The 22,982-nt window shown below is 34.6% G+C and overlaps 1 protein-coding gene across 2 annotated transcripts in view; it reads left to right on the top strand.

The window, feature by feature from the left end:
• The window catches only part of hsd17b4 (hydroxysteroid (17-beta) dehydrogenase 4), a 90,842-nt gene that overhangs the window by 40,987 nt on the left and 26,873 nt on the right, over positions 1–22,982 (top strand). For both annotated transcript variants that reach the window (XM_015367376.2, XM_015367367.2), the window contains exons 12-17: positions 5,317–5,423; positions 6,954–7,190; positions 8,836–8,887; positions 9,449–9,520; positions 11,917–12,020; positions 18,495–18,560. In XM_015367376.2, the coding sequence (XP_015222862.1) occupies positions 5,317–5,423; positions 6,954–7,190; positions 8,836–8,887; positions 9,449–9,520; positions 11,917–12,020; positions 18,495–18,560 (638 nt within the window). The remainder of the gene's footprint in view (positions 1–5,316; positions 5,424–6,953; positions 7,191–8,835; positions 8,888–9,448; positions 9,521–11,916; positions 12,021–18,494; positions 18,561–22,982) is intronic.

Here is a 22,982-nt window from a genome sequence, read left to right as displayed (position 1 = left end):
GGAAAGCCATTTTTTAGATTTGATGGGTATAGTAATGTTAGTGCATTCACATAGCTTTTTCGTAATTTCAGCCTTTGAGGATATTATTGACAAATAGTTCAGGTTAAATCTGATTACATGGAATTGGAATAAGACCTTACCAAACTTCAAAGTTAGACCAAAGACAAATACGTACCCAGAGGACTTCTATAATATGCAGTCCTGCTGTGACTTGGAATGTTGCTGTGTAATGTGAATTTAAATAAGTTTCCAGGACATAAAATGCAGTAGTTTAACGTTTTTCTACTTTACTAGAAGTTTCTTTTCCTTTTTCCAAACTTTTAAAAAGTTCAAAGCATAATTAAGTAATTTAGTTTCTGTAAGAATGATTTCTTTCCAAGTGTAATGTGGTTACTGGCTATGGACTTACTTAACATGCATATCTGTATTGTACACTCAGTAAAGCTTTAAAATGTCTAGTCCAGGGGTATAAAACCCATTTTCCACAGCAAAACAAATTAAATTTAAATGTGCTTCAGGCAGGCCATAAAATGACCAAAATAGTAGGCACAACCTACATATATGCATAGTATTATTTATTTGTAGTGTTTCATGGTTTTTATTTATTTTATAATTTCATACCTCTCTTTAAAATGCAATCAGCAACCATCTGATTCTAGGTGCCAATTTAGCAAAACATACCCATTACCCTATGAGTATGGGATGTTGTTTTAACATTATTAACTATAATTATTTAAAATATCATAGCTGTAATAATTGTCCACCATGTAAATCTCTGTTCTGTTGAAAATAATGTTGTTCAGCAATTCACAGAAATAACTGCACAGCTATGAATGTCTGCTATACAAATTTTATTTTACAATCTCCAACAAAGCATTCACTGGTTGTAAAATGTAAAGTGATATAAAGGATTCAAAAGTGTTTGCGAGTTTAAAGTATTTACCAGATATTGCCCTTTTAGCTTGCTGGGGAAACCTTTTCGCATCTGAACATGCGCTTTGAGAGTGGTGTTGACATTGGCTTCCACTCAGGGTAACCCAGACGCGCAGCGTCACATACTCTGAGAAATCTGGGCCCACCCCTCGTGGAATCCCAGGCCCAGAGTCTCTACCACAACCACGCCACGGTCCTGCCTGGGGTGCCTCATCTTACCGAGCCCTTCCTTGAAGTTCCCCTGGCCCGACGAGCTTTACCCTGATGACACTCTTGCTAGGAGCCTCGCATCTTCAGTGATTTACATATTCCTTGCTCCCGACCACCAACCCGGAGGCTGCTGTCCCTTTAAATCTCTAATCTCCAAATCTCTTAATGGGACACCCTAAGCCCTTGCAGACTTGAACGAGAATGCACATATGAAGGGCACAAGAACACAAGTGTGCATATTGGGAAATAATTTATTCTCTATAGCAACTTTTCTTCACTTTGATAAGTAATCAAGTAAGCCCACGAGCCCATGTGGAACCGCGATGGTCACACCCTCACATCTGCAGCATACTCGGGACTAAATTCTGCTTGATCTCTCAGGGAAGTATTCGGCTTGCTCTTAACCACTCCCTGTGGTTACTGAGGCAACGTGTCTCTCAATCGAGATCTCAAAGAACACACCCAGTATGACTCAACAACATTTTATCTATTTGATTATGGTACCACTATGGTATTGCATTGTAGTTAAATGGGCTAATGAGCTATCACACCTGATGAAGGCTCCACGGCCGAAACGTTGTGTTTTTTCTCTCTTCTTTTTTTCAGCATGGAATAAACCTATTACTTGTTCCTTTGCAGCCTACGCATGCTGACGCAGCTACCCACCTGAACTAATGAGCTATCATACACTTTTAAATGTCTTGTTCTTATTTTGACAGTTCAGTAATGTTAGGGTAAAGTTTGAGTAATGTTGGGTGATTTTCCAGAGATTTGGAACAGGCTGTAAGCTTTCACAGGTAAAGTAGTGCTAATTGCGTTTTCATTATATGAAATCTTGCGTTATGAACATTGAGGAAGGAAGTGTGATTAAATGGATTGTGGGATTAGTGATCAGCATTACCTGTAAACTCTGCCTGGGGGAACTGATTAACACTTCTGGCTTTCTGTTCACTTCTGCGAAAAAATAAAATTTCTCCACTTCTCTTGAATTGCACAGCATTCTTTTCAGTTCTTTGATACACAGTTAAAAGGCCCTTATTGCTAAATCTTATTTTGAGATAATAAAAGACCTCAATAGGCACAGGGTCAGTGAGACCAGTGGTGGTTCAGCTGCTGCAGTTTCTTTTAAACGTGGAGGAGTTTAGAGAAAGTGTGTGTACAGGTTTATTTTCCCAACCATTTTATCACAAAGACATGCCAAAATGAAACTACACTTGGATAGAGGTGGAGAACCACAGGGACTGCAGTGTATGCAAACTGTTACAGTAATTTCACCAGTTTCTGATAAAAATTTGATTAGCTAGATGTGTGGGCTGTTCAAGCTCAGACAAGGTGAATCCCAGTTGAGATGCTGACTACACATGCCCCATGGGCTGAAGTTGGCCTTGTTGTTTGTTGTATGTTTGACACTCCTGGTCTAGAAGATCTTAAAACTCTTTAAAAAGAGTTTAAACACCATAGAGTGTGACTTCATAAGTGATTTGAATTGCACTTTGAATTCTTTCCGAAACTGTAATGTCAAAAGACATGGCTTGTGAGTTAATGAGAAGATAAGGTTTGCCTGCAATAGGGGCACTAGTCCTATGCAATGCCTAGTGATCAATTTGTAAATCCTTTGTGATGTACAGTGATGTGATGAATAGTACTGAAGGAGTAGAGCCTATTATCTGTATTTTCTTGTTGTTTCATTTACTATTTGCATAGAAAGTCATGTTCTGTGTTTTGTATATGATTAATTTTGAAAAAAGAAAAACAGAAGTCCTATCAATGCATAACTTCCATATTGTGAAAAGCATTTTTAACATCTGAAAATAGTGTGAATTTTGCCCTAAAACAAAGTAACATAATTTTTGTTTTGGAAAAAAAATCACTTTTTTTCTTATGATGGCTTATACTTCTTATACTTATGACTCTCTACATTGTATTTAATGCATTTCTTTGACTATATTTCTTTTTCTTTTACACCTGATCTCCAGTAATTTACATATTCCCTAGGCAAAAAACCTGGTGCTTTTATGTATTTTCTTAATTAGTCGCCAGTTTCTGATAAAAAATGTAATTACCGTAGCTAGATGAGTTCTAAGCAGTCTGATTATTTCTTTGTATTGTATAGGCTTGACCATTAAGTAACTTTGCAATATAAAAAATCTGCATTATTTAGATAATGTCCCACTAGGGCAGATATTCAGCATCTCAAACGTTTTGATAAATATTCTTTTCAGGTTATTCTGCCTTTTCATCACTGCTTCAGCACAGCCAGCCGTGAGTACTGTGGTATCTCTGAGATACCTTTAAGTTGGTAGTGTACCAAACATGTCGCCTTTGGGATTTAAATAATTCAGAAGCTAGTCACCTTTTCTGAGACAATAGGCTTGCAGGTTGAGTTTGTTTTATTATGGCTTTCTCAGCCTGTCAGTGGAATATAAAAATATTTTCATTTTCCAACCAGCAGCTTCTGTCACTGAATCACTGCAGATACTCTCATGGAGGAAATGAGGTGTTTATAGGAACTGAACCATTATATTTTCACACAGTAAAGAGGGCTATGTTTCCTATGCTAGAGCAAGTGTGCCCCCACAGCTTTTCATTACAGGAAGGTTTTGCTGATTTATTGATGTTTCTGTAATCTGAAAGATATGCTTTTTTGAAAGTTATTCTATTCTTACTCCTAACTGAAATTCAAGATGTTTTTTCTTTCTGTGTTGGTCAACCCCTGTCCTAGACCCATTTGGATCATTTCACTTACATTACTGCACCTTTAAATACTGTGCCTGAATATAGATGGACTACTAAAAGGATTTGTTGAGCTGGGACCACAGTTGAATTTGCAGCTTTTGACAGGGTTGTATTCCATTGTGTCTGACTGTTGAGTTTAATTCAGTGAATATAGTTCTATTTTACAACAGTGTCTAGATTCTTTATTTTCCTTTCCTGGATGTGTACTGAATTTACATGCATGATATTTATCATAAATAATTTCCTGAATTATTCCTTATACAACTTTGGATTCAATTAGTTGAAATAAGTTTAATGATGCACAACACTATAATTAAATTACACTTTATAGTGTTTATAGTTTTATGTAGTTTATAGGGACTAATACCAATTAGAAAATATTTTTTATAGAATCAAAGTGGCATTAATTCTGTGTTTTAAAATAAACTTAAAAATTAGCAAAAATTCAAAGTAATCCTGAAAAAGGGCTGTAAAACACTTTTCCATATAAAGCAATGTACGGCATTTTCAAATGTATGTGATGCACTGCGAGGTTGTTTATAAATAAAAAAGATGGACAAAATCATGTAAATCCAAAACTTAAAATTACAATATCAAGATAATTAACATTTTTGTGGCATAGACCGCATTCTCACTATACTGTGGGTGACAAGCTCCAGTATAAATCTGCAAAGACTATGACTTAATGAGACCCATAAAAGAGCTTTACTGTGAAATATAATCACCCACTTGGTTTGTCATGAGTACCAGGTAAATTGGCTTTTATGTATAAAAATATATCCAGAAGGTAACATGATAGTTAATTTTGTAACCCAAATAAGCATTTAAATACACATTGTATTAGTTTTATAGATGTGAATGGGCAATTATGGGATGTTGCTGTAAATTTATGGGTAACTGTACTGCACTGAAATAATTGGACGACATTAGTTTCATTCAAATACAATAGTATAAAACAAAAATACTTGCTTCATTAGACATTTTTCTCAGGTTAATTGGGAAAGTAATCATTCATTTTTAGTTTCATAAAGCATCTTCTCTGCTAAGTGGCCTTTGTGATTGAATTCTCTGGAGTCCTTTTCATCTTTTATCCATCCACTCACAGTTGATTCTCCAACTGTCAAATCACAGGAAACATTTTTTTAGCTCTGACTTTTTTTTTACCAGGTCAGGCTTTTCTTCTGCAGACAGTTTTAAAAACCATTTAATGTTTTATACAGTATATGCACTTAGTTGGTAACCTTAGTTTTGAACTCCACACAGCTATACAGTCACCAAATTTTGAAATATAGTAAAAAAATAAAATTGTGCTGCTGCTTAGCTGGTTTGAGAGTTGGTGATATTTATCTATTTCTATAATCTTTCCTAAATTACTCTAATTTCTCTTTTGTTGCTTTTAGTCTTTTAATGTTGCAAAAACACATTTATGTTTTACAGAATCATTAAGTACTCTGATTGAGACGCTGTCAAAAATTGATGCTGGAGCAGGAATATCACAAAATCCTTCCAATGGTATATCCACTAATTCTTCAGGAATTAATCCAGTGAGTACTGTACAAAGACAACATTATAAATCTGTCTGTCAAGGAAATAGCTTCATGTCTGTCTTTATAGGACCTCAAAAAGTAGCATACAAGTAGCAGTGTTTTTTACAGTTAAAATTAATGAACCTATGGGTACTTTGTGACCATGTTTGGGTTTTAATGTTTTTATGAAGGTTTGAAAGTGTTGCTAATGAGTAAGAACTAGACCGGACATGTCTAAAAGGCATACATGACAACTTCTTTTAAATTGTTAATAAAGGGCCAAAGTCCATCACAATTCTTAGTCATGCTTTTTGAAATAGATGTATACTGATTGAAAAAAGAAATGCAACATTTTCTGGAATGAGAATACTATAGTTATACCTTATGTACTTTCACAAAAAGTTGTCAATTTGTTTTAAGCCCTCTGACTAGCAATACAGCTTGTACAGTGAGGCATTGCAACTCCCCAATCACAAGCCTGTTAGGAGTACTTTTACCCAACTAGGTCCAGGTGGAACAATGCCTGATCAGGTCACCTTTAAAAAGGCCTTAATTCAAAGCTTAGGTCACTGCAAGAAAAAGCAGACCAGCAGGACAGATGACCATCCAAGACTCAGTCACCCTCGAGTGACCACACCACAGTAGGATCGACACATCACATTGGTCCATCTGAGAGATCGTTTCTGCTGAAAATGCCAGCAGACACAATGTCTGCATCAGTGACAGGACACTGAAGCTCCATGCTGCTGCCCTTAGAAGAAGGGGACCTGTCAGAGGCCCTCTGCTCACACCTCCTAGACGTCACACCCAACTGGCTTGGGCCAGGCAGAGGCTAGAACGGACTCGTCAGCAGTGGCATCAGGTTCTCTTCATGGATGAGTCACTCTTCAACCTGTTCCATGCCGACGGGAGGTCAAGAGTGAGGAGGAGGAGGAGTGGCATTTCTTTTTTAGCATGCCAGCATGCTAACCTTCTATGCCACACAATAGCACAGGGACAGTAAATGAATATGCATGTGTATATAGGTGAACCAGCAAAGAGATACTGTATGTAGTTTTTTTTCTTATGACGTCTGGTTTTGCAGAGTTTTGCTTTGTGTAGCAAGTAGCCTCAACTTTATAACTCAAGTAGTAGTTATCTTTGGCGGCTATATATAATTTTGTTGAGTTTGTATTGTGTAACACTCAGGTTCTGCCCAGGAGCAATAATATGAATTCATATTAATTTCTATTTTAAGGATTCAGTAGAAATATCTAGGCTGTCTGAGGAAAATGTGTTTTCTGTGGATATATGTCTTAAAGAGTGATGGTTTTAAGAAAGAAAAAAAAGCAAGATTTTCTAGATAAAGCAATTTTATAAAGCCAAAAGGTGTCATTTTTCCTTGGGGGGCAATATTTCAAAAGGTCATTTTTATCACTTTGTATTTTTCATACTTTTAAGCTTTCTGTTTCATCCTCTTGCCCTGACAGAATGACAATACATTTTGTTCCAACACATAATGAAGATGTGAATCCAATACAATAGTTTGAAAATGTTTTTCATCTTCAGCTTATGGCGATTGGTCAGAAGTTGACCGAAGTTGGCTTCACCTACTCTCACACCCAGTGTATTCTTTATGCTCTTGGAGTTGGTATGTCAACCAAAGATCCAGATTATCTGAAGTTTTTGTATGAAGGCCATGAGGATTTCAGTTGTCTTCCTACCTTTGGAGTAATAGCATCACAGCCCTCCATGATGGATGGTAGCCTTAGTTCTATTCCAGGATTAAATTTTGACTACACAAAGGTAAGAAAAAATATTATATCTTTGTAAAATAAATAAATAAAATGTGTCTCAATATGTAGAAGAAACAAAAAAAACCTCTCCTTCTGCAGAGAAAATGCAAGTTGTAGGAGGAACATAATGAGCTTAAAAACAAAACAAATACTTTTGTACTGACTTTTTACAATTGACAAATGCAATTGGTCATTTTAAGTCATTTGAGTGAACTAAGTAGTATTTTGAAATAAATACATTTTAATATTTGATGCTTGTGAATGCGAGGTGGCACATCTTTTCGACACTTAAATTATTTTATTAAAATAATTGCTTTAAAATCCCACTTCATTGTTATTCCACTTCTTTTCTGCTTTGAAAGATTACGGTTTAGGTAAATAACTCTTTGAATTTTGTCCCTCGGCACTTCCACGTCTGTGCTTCAAAGAGTGAACAAAAAGAAAGTCTTTTCAAGACAGCAGCTTTTGAATTTAATTTGTACAGCTAAATGCAATAAATAGTAATTACATAATACATCTGCAGTGTTTTTTTAGATTGCTTGATATTGCAGAAATAATAAATTCAATTCAGTGTTTATTGTTTACTTTTATATAAAAAAAGGACCACTTGTTTGTGTATCATAGGTAGACATTTTGTATTCAACATATGAAAGGTAGGCTGTTTGGTAGTTAGCAGCTAATTTGTTCAGTCATTTCTTAAAATTTCTTAAAAGGGTTCGAGTAACATAATTGGTTAGCTTGTTCCACAACCCCACAACTCTTTGTGCAATGACGTGTCATCTGTTCTAGGTCTAGGTAAAAACACTTCTACACTTAAACGTAGTTTTCTGTTCTGACTAAGATATACTATTATCGCCTTCTTTGAGTTCTTAATGTGGTTCTTAAAGATGAATTCCAAATTTTGGAGAAAATACCATGTACCACATGTACCACGTGAGCACGTGTACCACGAATATGAAAAAAAATGTTAAGGAATTTACAAATTCCTAGTCAACAATGGAGTATTTTTTCATCATCAGCAGTTTTATTTAGGATGATATTTAGGATGCTCAGCTGTTAATCCATATGGGTTGTGCTGTTGTCTTTATATTAACATGAGGGATAAAGACAGCATGCACACATTACAGACATGCGCCATCAAGCCATTCTTCTTCTGCCAGAGTTACTTGGACTATGGTCCAGAAAATGAAAAAAGTGACACATCTTAACTAATTATAACGACACATCACATCAATGCTTTTTAAAACACGTGTAAAACACAGCTGCCAATGCAAACATTAGATCAAACATTTTCAGTTGTTCCATTTCTATCATATTGGGTGAATAGACCATTTCCTACTGAATATGCTAAATAGCATTAGTTCAAAAGTAGTAACTTGTATGTAATGTATTCCTTTTTCATTATCCAGTGTAACATCCTTTACTTAGTTCTCAGGGCTTTATTTATTATAACATTTTTCTATAGGTTTATTCAATTGTGAAATGTCATATGACTTGTTATGAAACTGTTATTTGTAATTCATCGTGAATTTGTAAAGGTATTTGTATTGAATGTTCCTTTGAAATGTAAAGTCATATGAAGATAGGATACATATGAAAACAGAATAGCATTTCTGTCCTTTAAGTATTCTTCCTGTGTTTTTTTCTTCTATCAGCTTTTACATGGAGAACAGTATCTGGAGTTGTTTACGTCATTGCCAACCTCGGGTATGAATCGTCAAAACCTATCTGAAATATTCTTATCTCAGGAGTATTTTTTGTAAAGTTCTTTAAAAAAAGATCTTTAAAAAAGGAAAAGCAAAATAGAATTTCACTCTGTATTTACATCTCATTTGATGCTGTTTTTTTAATAAATTTTATTTGCTACACTTTTAAAATACATTATTTGTCCGCATGTGATGCTCTTACTAAATGGCTTCTGCATTTGTTTTTTTGTATTTGCCAGTAATGATTCTGGAAACGGAGCATTTTTAAATTAATTTTGATACTAGATAATCTCTTTTGAATTAGATAATATGTGCTATTTATTATTATTTATTATTATATAGAATCATGACAAAATATATAAAGGATAGCAGGCCATTTGGCACATTTAATTCTAGGAATATGTATTTGCTGGAGATTATTATCAGAAGATGTTTTTAATATATGAGTACTTTTAATGTTTACTTGTCTTGTTTACTTCTGTTGGCAAGACAACTGCTTACTGACTTACAACTGTTTATTTGTTTCAAACAGTTATTTACTAATGCTTATATGCAAATACAGGAAAACTGACTTCTCAAGCTACAGTTGTTGATGTCTTGGATAAGGGGTCTGGAGCGCTCATAATCTTGGATGGTGAGCTTTTTTTTTTCAGAATTTAAGATCCAGTCCTCAAATTATCTGATTTACTGTAATGTATTTCGATTTCTAACTGATGACGCCACGTTGTTTTAGTTTTGTCCTCACTATTAAAAGATCCCCTTTAATACATTCCAACCTGAAGAAAAAATTAACTTGTAGCATTGAATATAAACATCCAATACATTTTCTTTTATAAAATCTTGTTCAGTTAAATGCTCCTATAGTTTTGGAGCTATCCACATGTGAATTTTGGTAGAATGCCCTGAGCATTTTGTCATGAGGATACACAGCAAGGTAAAATGTAAAGAGTGGAGTGGTCAAGATGAAGAGTAGTAGTTCAGTATTTGAGGTAGGAAAGAGACTTGAGTGTTTAGTGCTTTTTAGGTCAAAAAAGGATCTTAAATTCAATCTAATGTAGCACTGGGAGCCAATTCAGGGAGGCTAGAACATGTTCTAGGGATGTTCTAGCCTCACTCCTGGGGCTTAGATCTTGTTAGCTATCATTTATATTGTTTGCAAAATTTACATGGATAGAGTGTGATCATTAGGAAATGCTTAAGCATTTAAAAAGAATCCAAAGGGTTTATTGTTGCATTAGGCTTTGTTAATTCTGTTTGTTTCCAATAGACCAATTTAATCAACACCATTTTTACAGCCTGAAGCAAGATACTTTGATTACAAAAATAGTCATCTCAAATGTATCTTTTATAAACCTAGCAAATTATTGATAGTCAGATTAGACGAAAATTTCAAAGCTATGTCCATAGCTTCTAAATGGATGTTGTGGTTCCAGCTGTCAACTCAAGTTTCATTCCTGTACGTTTTGTGACTTGCTTTTCAAAATGTTGACAAAAATTGATTACCCTTTTGGCATGAATAACATCCTATGACAGAAGAAGGCAGAACAGATTTGGGTTAAATGAAAAGACAATAGTCTGTTTTCATCAGCACCCAAGAAAGTGAGATTGTCAACATTTGTTAGGATAATCATTGTTTAAATATTTTTTCTGATGATCAGCGTATGGTTAATAAGAGTTAGTGCATAATGATAAATTCAGTATCTGATACTGTAGAGTTTACTATTAATTTAATTTACTGTTATGTAATGTATATGTATTTCAAGTTAAAAACTTGCAAAATAGCTGTCTCTTTACAATCTGGGGTCATATTACCTAATTTGAGGAGTATCCTGAAATTAAGTTTGCAAAATAGGAGATTCAGTCACAGTATATAATAAATTAAGAAATGGACTGAAATTACATTTTGAACATTTATATCAATAACCTAATATTGGTGAAATATGAAGGTTTAAATCTGCTCTCAGGAAATTTATAAATTGTCCTCTCCATGGCAGGAAACATGCTGTGACAGTTAATGCTAGAGACCCTGATTACCTTTAGGGTTTTATCAATTCTTTTTCACCAGTTGCAGAAGCCTTAAGTGGAACCACTTCTATTTTTTCTTTTCTTCCAAAAATATTCTTTTCATTTTCACTATTCTGCTTTTACTTAAATGTAACATTTTTTTCACTTCATTACATTTTTGATGCTTTCTTTGAGACTTAACTATTAGCTTTTTATTTAAAATGTCCTCAAGGCAATCCTAAAGCTAATAACAGAACAGCTACAGTAAAGTATAAATTATATAATTTTAGATAAAAGTGATTTAAATATTAGGACCATTAAAATTTGATCTTTTGGGGTATGCTTTTCATATGTCTTATATCTTCAAAGCCAGTCCTGGTGGCCTTGGCAGATTTTTCTAAGATAGAGGTTTTTCAATAAATGTACGGCATAGATTTATGCAATGGAAAGAAGCAGATTCTCTTTCATTCTCCAGCAATGTTCGCTCAAAAAGACATGTGAGGACTTTCAGAAAAGATTGAGTTGGGTTAAACTGTTCAGGTTTTTAGATTTTTCTTGTACCTGTATTATATTGTACTTAATAATTTTATTATTAGAGACCCTAGGGGATTACAGCATCTCTTTTATTTTGTTACTGTATATATTGAGATTAATGGCTTGGAGAACAGTAGTAAATGATAAAGGAAAACAAATGTGTGAACGTTTCTCCAAGAAAGCAGTTCCTCAGTAGGTCAGCAAACTGTTGACATAAATTCAAGTCTAGTTTTTTTTCCACAAAATAACTAATAGCAAGCCATAAGTCATATACATATATAATATATACTTATATTATGTTGTCTGTTAGCTTTCATTTTTGTCAAGCAAAATTGTTGCTTTGTATAAACTTTACAGAAGCATGTAAATAGCAGGGACAAATTGTTAAAAATGAGAGGCTATTCAGTTTGTACATCAGAAGCTTTTTCTTACCTTTGTGTAATGTGGTGATGTAACTTGCACTCTCACTGATGATTCAATCTATATTTTCAGTCCACACATACAATGGTCAAGAGCTTGTGTGCTACAATCAGTTCTCCATGTTCGTTGTGGGAGCAGGAGGCTTTGGAGGGAAGAGGACTTCGGAGAAAGTCAAGGTACCACAGAGCATATTTGATTGCTATATAATAACAAATTGTATAATTCCAGGGTTGGGAACAAGAAAGTAATGACATTTTGGCAAAATGTTATATAATAGAGAATTTTGTCCCCACAAGAACAATGTAAGTGTGGCTGGTGTAAAAGCATGTATTTTGCCCGTGCAACAGGGACCCAGCCTCTTGAGTGAAGCCTGAGGCCCGGGTTCGGGTCCCCGACGGTGGGGGGACGACCTGATGTGGCGGCGGCGAGGGCGCCCACGTGAACCCCGTGGCGTTACATTGGTGTGAGAGGCGGGGTGGGATAGCCCTTCGCCGAGGATGGCGAGTTAAGGGGGGGAGAGTGTAACGCATACAGCCTCCATTGCTTGCGAGAGCTGAGCTGGCTTACCAGAGCAGCGATGTCACCGCCCTCCCCTGTGAATAGCAGGGCCCACAGCTGCTGGGCTGAAGGGAGATTTCCCTTTGGCTCAAGAGGCCGAGTCCCTGTTGAGCCTTTAAAGATGGCTTCCCAAAACGCTGGTGTACATTTTTTTCCTCCTGAATTTTATTCTAAGATAATCAAAGTATGTATGGAATTACACTAAAATAAAACAGATTAACATTCAAATTAAACTTCTGTTCACACATAATGTGCTATCCTTAAATCTATATCGCTGTACTTACTGTACTGTACCTACAGCTAATCTTTTTCTGAAAAAAAGTAAATATTGCTTATTGTAGTAAAAAGTTATTTCAGGTTTAAAGGCCACAAAAAATTCAGCATATGAAAACATGGTTGCTAATATAAAGATTATTGTTTTTTTTATATTTATTTTTAATATTTTAAAAACCTACAGTGTAGTTTTGAGTTTTTTATATGACAAAGCTCTAATCCAGCAAGTGGGAGAAGGTGATGTACATTTTTTTCCTCCTGTATTTTGTTATTTCTGTGCAAGCTATTGGTTATTTGTTTGTTGCCCACACAGTGTTTTTTATGTCTAATTTTATTAGACCTTATTATTACTCATTTTGTGTGACACCAGGCTTATTGGCTACACCCAGAGGACAAAGCACATTGAGTTCTGAGTCAATACTATTTTTTATAGCACTGTAATAAAGAATTTGTTTATTTGCTTGAATCATTTTCACAGTGACATATCCTGCCTTGGGATACTTATATTCCTGCATCCAAAGACTTTGAAAGATGACCTCAGTTCTTATTTCTTATAAAACCAAATGCAGGAAAAAGTTTAAAACGTATAAATATAAGATCAAACAAGGACCGACCAGTTATGTTTTTTAAGTTAATTACCTTCTACTTAATTCTCGTACAACATTTTTTTAGTTTTCGTTAAGTACTGGGGTTCGTAGTTACTCTTTACAAAATTATCATGAATAACTGAAGAGATTGCTATTCCTGTACTAATGCATCTATAAATGCATATTATTATTGAATTATCAGAAGATCTTTGGACCTGTCTACCAAAATTGTTTTTACTAATTTTGCTTCCATGATTTGCATATATCTGACATATCTTAATATGTCAGCCACAAATTATGACCTTATGGCAAAGAGAGATCCCTCAACAGAACAGTGAATGCATCTCTGATTGTACTTAGTGGATCCTAAAACTTAGTTACTTTGACACGCACAGTATAATCGAGGTCTTACACTCTCTTTTTGTCTGTGGGAATCTTTTACTATTCAGTCAGCCTCTAGATTGCAGTCTATAGCTTGTTCTTTGTTTCTCACACTTGTTATTGAGATAAATATCCACACCGTTTGTTTGTTTGTTTGTTTGTTTGTTTGTTTTTTTCGCTGGGACTCTTGTGTTGAAAAAAATTGGAAAATTGGTAATGGAGTATAATTTTCACAAAGTATAAAAAAAGGTATTCAGATTTGAATTATTAGTACTGTACATACATGCATGAGAAAAAAAGCAAATAACTTGGCTCCAGCACTCTTTTGATGTGTATTTTTTGCCTCTAAGGATATAATGTCATTTACATTTTCATGTTTTTTACATTGCAAAAAACATGAAAAGCTGTGACTCTCTTTTTTTTGTACACTGTGATGTTAAAATATGAGCAATACACCATTTTTATTGTCCTGAGGAGAGGCACTGCTCTTTACTTATAACTTTAAGTCCTGCAGGATGTTGGCCAGGAACAGTAAGCCAGATATCTGTCAGTGTTTCCATATTACACAGACCTGATCACAGTTGGCCAATTACTGCTACAGGGATCTCCTGATCACTGCCATGACTTGAATTCATAGCAGTAACCTCTAGGCTATGGGATTTATTCTGTGCTTGGGCTGCAGGCTTTGACCGAATGATCCTGCTTTTTCTGCTGGCTTGAAATGCTCTCAGTATAATGCAGCACAAATGGCATCAATCAAATATGATTATTAATAGCAGACATAAGCTTTAAATATTTAAATAACATGATAACACTTCTCTTTTTATGACAATAGCCCTATTAACCCATTTGTAGTGCATTTATCAGCAAGAAAATGAAACTGGATGGCAAAGTGTTTTAATGAGATGCTTCCTCATGGCAATAGCAGTATTAGCAGATGCAGCCATTGACAGGTACTATATCACTTGCCCAATTTCTGCCTCCTGCAGAGTGAGTCATACCACGATTACATGCTGTCTTCATTCACTCAGTAAAACATTAATCCCTCCTGAATGAGCAGAGGCTGTATTACATGGGCAATATTTCCCCGAAGGAGTCATATCATCCTGTGTGACTAATTAGTACTTATCTGGTCTCTCAATGATTTTTTCATCCCATCCTTTGGTGTCCTCCTTTGAATGCACCCTGCTTTTCTAAAGCACTAATTCACTTGCTCATCTCTCTAAGTTGTACTGTCTGATTGAAAGCCTGAGAAGGACCATAGAACATTACATTTTCTCCATTCATGCCTTCTTGACCTTTGACCTTAATGATCAAATTTCTTATCTTAATGGCTTTTGGGGGGAAAAAAACCAGGCAGTAAGAAAATATGGAGGCATTGTATCTTAACTGCAAGAGCTAGACACATAAACCCATGAAAAAAAGCTGAACATTTTAGTGTAACAGCTAACCAAAGTGTATCCCCAGTCATTGCAGTATACTTTTGTTTATAGCAGTCCTTTACAGATGCAAACCCCTATACAAATAGAGTATTGTAGTGTAGGACAGAGTTATTTTCATTATTGCCATTGAAATAATAAATACAGAGGATACTGTCTCAAACCCTAACAAATGATAAATTACATTATAATAAAATAGTACTGTATATGATATCAGTAATTAGTAATTGCTGCTCATTGAGATAATGATGTTAGATACTAAGTGGGAAAAAAGCAATATAATTGAATTTGTATTGGACATTAAGTAAGACTCAACTTGCAATTAAAGAGTGCTTTTTTACTGTAAGTGGGATTCCCGAGACATGCTTATAAGGCTTTACAATACAACATTGTTCTTCATATGTATGCAGTGCGAGGTGTAAAGATTTCCCCCTTCCAGAATTTTAAACCAGTATACTCTAAATACTGAATTATCCCTGGGTCCAGAATCTAGAAGTGACATACTTCTGTAGCCTATAGATTATTCTGAATACATGAATTATATTGTTAAAGATCTTTTTCAAAACTGTCCACAAAATGATTCTTGCTTTCTGATTTCATGCTCGCTGCCATGTTTTCTCAGTGCTCCTATTTTTTACTCCTATTTCTGTGAATTTATTTTCTGGTATGTTTACTTTCTTTTAAAGTATTAAACATTAAAAAGTATTAGTACAATGTTTGACATCAAACATTTTTAAGCTCATGCTAGTTGAAAGGAAAAGGATATTTGCACAGTTTGTCATGCAGTATGACTATTTGAGGTCATAAGCACAGTAATATATTTCATCGCATGCCAAACAGAGATTTTATGTAGCGTTTCAGATGCATATAATGTTGTAAGATGGCAGTGGTGGATCAAAACTAGAGGCAAGAATGTACATGCACCACAATTCTTATACCAGTAATAAGAAACCATAATTTCAACATGAGGTGTCCCTGTTCAGTAGCTCAAGCATATAGGATTTTTTGGAAAGGTAGGAGGTGTGCCTCTGTGGGTTTATAGCTTAAGGCTGGCATGAGCTAACAAAAAAAAGGCTGAAAAAGGCTGCTTTAATTGCTGCTGACTACTTGGACAATATTTCATAGTTACATTTGTTTATACAAAGATATACAGTATATCAAGCAGAACATTTTTAATTTGAATGCTCAGAAGCAATTTTTCTAGTCAAGGTTAATTTTTGTTTTTGTTTCAATAAAAAAGTCTGTACTGATTACAAGCATTCTATTTAGTTAATATTTACATGTACAGTATTTATGTACATTGTTCCTAGGTGAAATTCACAGAGTAATTCATGATAGGATGGCTCTAGAGCAAACACATTTTTGCTTCTTTTAATTTATTTCTCTAGTGCTACATCCAAGATAGGTAGATGAAACAAAAAAAAAACATATGAGACAGTTTCTCAAGGCAAATATGTTACTCTGCAAAAGTTTGGATTATTTATTATTTATATAACCACGTTGGAATTAAATATGAACCAATACAAACTTGTTATATGCATTTGACCATACCACATTTGAATTTTTGAATAAGAAATTAATGAGTCCTTTCCTCAAACTCTTTGTGGATTGTTTTACAAGACTTTTGGTATAAAATACAGAAAATACAGTCATGCTTCATGACCATGATTAACGTGTGAGAATCAGTTAGAAGAGAAAAGCACGTACAAACATGCATCACATGCTTGATTGCTAAAATTATACAGTATTTTAAAGAATATTATCGTTTTCAATGGAATAGCCAAACCATTGTTCAGTACTATACTGTATGTTCTTTTGGTGATTTTATTTTGGAAATGGAATTTGCCTCACTAAAAATGAAGCTTTGTTTCAACCAAAATTACTTTTGGAAAAGGAATTAGCTAATTTTAAAGATACGTTACATTTAACGCAAGCACATTTACCTCCTAATTTGTGTAGAGACTTTTTTTCTGATACTTGGCTTTATGCTGCAATGAGGCTTCATTTTTTTCGATCCACGTTCAATGAGGATGACCACTTAGGTAGCAGTATGTTTTAGCCAACATTCTCTTTGATTTAAAATGGGACTTGTCAAACTACATGCTATATTAGTTAATAATGTAAAATAATAATAAACAAGTAAACATAACTTAGCTACTGTACAAATGGATAGATTTTACATCAAAATGCTACTGTCCTGCTCAAGATGTTTCCTTGCTTCTATGTGCTGTGAATATACCTTTGACTTTGGAAGTGAACCATTTAAATTAATTCAGTTACCGTTACATGTCAAACGTGGATAAAAAAGAATTTAATATTCTTGTCTGCTACAGAGGAAACTTAGCTAATTCCTTTGCTAAGTCACAGAAGTAATAAAAAGGAAACTATACAGAAATCTAACAATTATACATGTTTTTTCCCTAAATGTACTGCTGCAGAATTCATTGCAGTATAACTTGTGGGATCTGACAATGTTCTACGATGCCTCTAAGGCTTTTTACTCTGTACAAACATTTCATTTTATTATTTAATTAATAGATAGCACAGTTCTCTTGTCCATTGTTTTTAAAATGAGATTTGAAATTACAGTCTCCAAATCACTTTCTCTCCACATATTTTTTTCTATGTACTGTAATTCGTTCTGTATAAACTGAAGGTCTTCAGATGTGCAATTTAATATAATTTATATTTGATGTACACTACAAATTAATAAATCACTTAGTCTCATTTAATCAACATTATCTAATTTAAGTATTTTAATTTGACCACTGCCAGAAAACACTTACAAAAACATGTTCATAATGTGCATTCAATTTGTCTTCTGTGGACATCTGCTTTAATTACACTGGATCTGTTTTTGATGGGATTTCAGTGATAAAGCTGAGATCAAAGCTGGATAATGTTTGACATTGATCGAGATACTTTACATCAAACTGTATGTAGTTGGAATACTGAAAGCATTTGTGTATGTACAAAAGGACAAGTATTTCAATTTGCCTCTGAGGGTTTTTAAAGCAAAGGCCTGTTTTTTTTTTTGCGGATACAAGTGAAACTCTTTCCATCGTGCTGAATATTTGTATTGAAGTAATAAAGTTCTTTGTCCCCTAGGAGAAATGCCTGGCTTCTCATATGTCATGTTCCTACAGAAAAGCCACAGTGCTATGCTTTTGTTCTGTTTGGTTAAAAACGATATAAAAAATGCAAGCTATAGCTATCATACCTGCATTTTTAATCAAAACTGTGTACAGAAAAATGTTACTTTTAAAGTAATGTTTTAATGTAGCATTAGTCCATTGGTACAGTGTAGATCTGTTGTGATTTTGAGCATGTTCAGTCTTTTTCTTTCTTGGCTCTAACTTATTTTTTCCTCCAGTTCTTTATTGTGAATCATAGTATTTGTGTTTTTCTGCAGGGTACAGTTAGACCACCAAACAGACCCCCGGATTCTGTGATTACAGAAGAAACGAACAAAGACCAGGTAGCGTCTGCCATCATTTTTCATTAGCGTCAGCTGTTTAGCTTGGTTATGCTTCTAAGCTGAACACAGATTGTGAGACTCTGGGGCATTATTGGCATTTCTAGAAGTATTTTCTCTTCTGTAGATATCACTAAAGTAAGGTCAAACATTAAATATGTTTGTAAAAAATGCAGGAATTCATTATTGATTTATTGTCAAGGTTTTAAATAAGGGGAATCACATTTAGCACACCATACATATTTGCTTACCAAAAATGTTAATGTCAAAAGTGGGACTCAGACATCACTTTTAATAAAGCGCACCAAAAAATATTCTTTGTGTCTAGCTTTGAAAAAAACAATTTTGGAACTTCCTGCTGGGCTCAAAACAGGAAGCAAAATGAGGTCTCTCTGCATTGCAGAAAAAAACTATGCCCCCTGGATAGTGACTTCATGAAGAGAAAATCAAATTAGGAAAGTAATGTCCATTGTTGAAATATAGTTAAACACTAACTGAATTGCATTCAAATTTCACTGCATATTAAAACAAAAAGGAATTATAGATACCAAGATCATAATTACAAACATTAATTAATTTATGGATAGGGGGTGCAGGTGTATGTAATGTGCGTACTTCCCTGCCTTGTCATGAGCATTAGATAGATAGATACTTTATTGATCCCGTGAGGGAAATTGCAGAATTGCATTGTTCTTTTGTGAACATGGTATCACATTCAGTAGATACTGCTATCCTCATTATCCCTTTTGAAATACTAGTCTGCCATCAGTTTGGAATTTCTTTCCTGCATTTATGAGTTTTTGTGAATAAAGATGAAGTAATGATTGTACTACATTAACACTATGCCATTGTTTAGTTTCTCTTGCCGTGTAACTGGACTATCTGGGAAGAGAGTGTTTTTAGTTGAATGATTACTTACTGCATCCTCTCTCCTGAAGAGATGAAATCTGCACGATCCAGTTCTGTTGTTTGGTAATGTAGCGCCTTATTAAAGTGTGCTTCAGAGCTACAGTATGCATCGAACACAGCTTGCTCAGTGTAATGTTCACTTTGACCACTTATTTCACTGAAACCACCTTGGTTTGTATTAAAGTGTTAGCCTAATACCATGGTGTTCCTGCTAAGATGTACTGTATGGAATAAAAAAACTAAATTTAATTTAATTTAAACGTTTAGAACATCAGAAAAATGGCACTAAAGGGACTAAAGGAACCTAGGTAAAGAACAAACAGAGTTTAGCTCTACACTGAAAAAGATATGAGTACATTTTTATCCTTTCAGACAGAGAGTTAACCCCACCTTGTGTAAATTAATAATAATAATAACATCACTTTATTAAACCTTTACAATTTCTTGCATTAAAATGATCTTTTCGCATACCCCAGCTTGTTCTCCATGAGACACACAGATAGGGAGAGAGCCTGGGGTCAGACCGCAGGGTCTGCCATTGTACGGCGCCCCTGGAGCAGTTGGGGTTAAGAGCCTTGCTCAGGAGCCCAACGGAGTAGGATTCCTCTGCTGGCTGCGAGATTTGAACCAGCAACCTTCTAGCCACACAGGTGCAGATCCTTAGCCACAGAGCCACTGCTCCGCCTAAATTATGTTTTGTTATAAATCTAAATAATTCAACTCATATACATTAGATGATGTATATGAATGATTCCAAAAGATAGTTTTGACATACCTGTCACTCTATGTATTCAAATTACAAAAACACCAAATATCGTTAATCTTACAAAATTAAGAGATTCCTTTAAATCAAGGCCACTAAGTGCATAGATTGAATAGAATACACAAAATACATAATTAACTTTTTGTAATTCAAAGCATAAGGGGGTATCTCACTTTGAAGAACAAGAAGCATGATGTAATTAAGGGCACCTCTCATTTTTTGTTACACTTGGATCAATTAGTATTACGCAAGTCTTCTACTGCTCCAAAGTATTTTGAAATCTTAAAGCTAATTGCTTATGTACCTTTAAGCAGTTGTAGCTTTGCACATTAAAAGCAGATGAAGCACAAATGCACAAAAGAATACAGTTCTTTTCATTTGTACCCTTTCTGCTTTAAATGCATCTATATAAACTTTTCAGGAAAACATTTATGTCTTCTTAGCAAAGTAGTAATTTTATTTTACATGGTGTTCTCTCTTTGTCAGACATAATATTTTCTTTTTAAATGACAAAAAACTCACTGAAATACAGCTTCAACCATTTGTGCTGGTTGAGCTGTCCCCACTCTCCATATATCTCTGCACTGTCTCCATTAAAATGCACAATTTACCTCTGCTTCTGTATGATAAGTATGATAATGGACCTTTGTTGACTGGCTGTTATGCTACTTTTTGTACTTGATATATAATCATTTCTCACTGGCATCTATGTAGCCTGAATTTCAAAGTTGTTTCTTCTGTATAAAATAACATTTCTAATGTTTTACTCTTCGTGCAGCTCACTGGTCTCTTTGTCACAGAAATTTGTCATTAATGACTTTGATTAGCTGCAAGGCGAGTATATGAACTATGATACAGATAATGTTTTGCAATCATATTTTTCCTTTGTTTCTTACACAATAAGTGTCATTTATAGTCACAGGGTTATTTTGATGATTACAGTATAATCATCAAAATTCATCAGTATGATTAAGACTTTAGAGCAGTACAGACATTTTAAAAAAGGTTATATAGAAAAGCTGTGTTTGCATCAATGTCAGGCTGTGATATGTTAATGGTCCTTTTTTAAATTAATAAGACAGTCTGTATTAGGCCATATTGCAATTTGTTATATTTACAGAAGGGAAAGCATAGCATTGTGGTTAAGTCTCTGGGCTTATAACTGGTGGATTTGATAGCAGACACTGCTATTGTACTTTGTTTAAAGTTTTTCACCGTGATTGACACAGTTGTTTGGACTGGAGCAAACATTATTTGTTAGTGTGAGTCTCTGTGACTGGACAAAATATTGTCTGTTGGTGTGGTAGGCTCTGTGATAAACTGGTCACCCATTCATTTTCTCTCTGTTCACTAAATGCTATGGAAACCAGGCTAACCTCTGGACAATTGTGGCTCGTGTACAGAAGTAGAACGGGTGTGGGGACAACAAGAAGTCTTGATTCATTGTGCGTTTTCTGTGTTACACAAAAGTAAATGTATTTAATATGCTTGGTTGTAATGCCTACAGAGACAGTTAAGTGTATAAATAATTTATTTGCCAGAAATCTCAGCCCTGGAAGATAAACAAATCAGCAAAATAATTACTTAGGGTTTATTGGATTAAACTCCATTTGTGACAATGGTGCATATTTGCTGAATTACAGCTTAATCCTTTTATAACATTTCCATAGATTTAGAATAGTCTTTAATGGAATTTTTGTTCAGTCAAAATAATTTCAGATCTAAAAAGACTGACTCTGACTTTCAAGAACAATTTATGAACACATTTAAGTATTTTAAGAGGGGTAACGTCTGGTCTAAGATATTACAACATTTCTACCATTTCTAACATTGATAGGCAAATGGAATATGGAAATTGTTGCTTCACGGCACAAAGCTTTATATAAGAAGCATTCTAAAGAAAACAATGGACCACTTCACTTGTGTTTGTCCGCATATAAAACAACATTTTATCATAAAAGAATAGCAGCAGGCACTGACCATCAGTAGCTAAGATGACATGTAGCTTTTCACTGACAAGAATATTTTTGAAAGACCATCAACTGATTTCTATAAGTGCTCCAGAAAAACGGTGAGCTTCTCTGCCCTCTTAGAGGAGCTAATAGGCCATTTTCTCTTTCACCTTAATGAGAGGTCAATGTCACAAGCAAGGTTCCAGAGTAACCATGACCATAGATGCACTCTATAAGGAGCTATAGGCAGTGTTTCTCAAAAGAAGGCTATCCGCAAAGAAATTGAAGAGGCCGAAGAAATGGACACAGTCCACTGCGAATTTCCCTTTCACTCCGATTTGTCCTTTTCACTATTGCATTCCGATAACTAACCACCATCTCCTCCTCATGCAACAACCTTTTCTTCTACAAGCAAGTGAGTTGTTTGTTTGTTTGTTTGCTTGTCTCACGTATTTTTATTTAATTCTGACTAGGTCTTTTTATTTTTCTTGTCAATTTTAGCATAATAGTCGACAACGTTCGCACATCGTATGCTTGGAAAGCGATCTATTACGAAAGAATAAAAAATGTAAATATGACATTCATTATTTTACCGCTATAGATAGTTTATTTGAGTAGAACGGCATAGTTCACTAAGCTTTCTGTTATGGCCTGTATGGTGTTATACGTTTAGAATGATTTTTGAGTGAACTTGTCTTCAGGTCGAAACAGGATGGAATTTTCCCTATAAGAAATAATGGAATTTTTATTTACGATTTACGATCTCCCGCCTTCCAAACAAATTTTTCAGTAACGAATTAG

The sequence above is a fragment of the Lepisosteus oculatus genome, chromosome 3 (genome assembly GCF_040954835.1).
Source record: "Lepisosteus oculatus isolate fLepOcu1 chromosome 3, fLepOcu1.hap2, whole genome shotgun sequence".
Classification (NCBI taxonomy): domain Eukaryota; kingdom Metazoa; phylum Chordata; class Actinopteri; order Semionotiformes; family Lepisosteidae; genus Lepisosteus; species Lepisosteus oculatus.
The sequence above is the reverse complement of the archived record's forward strand: the minus strand, read 5'-3'. Positions and strand labels throughout refer to the sequence as shown.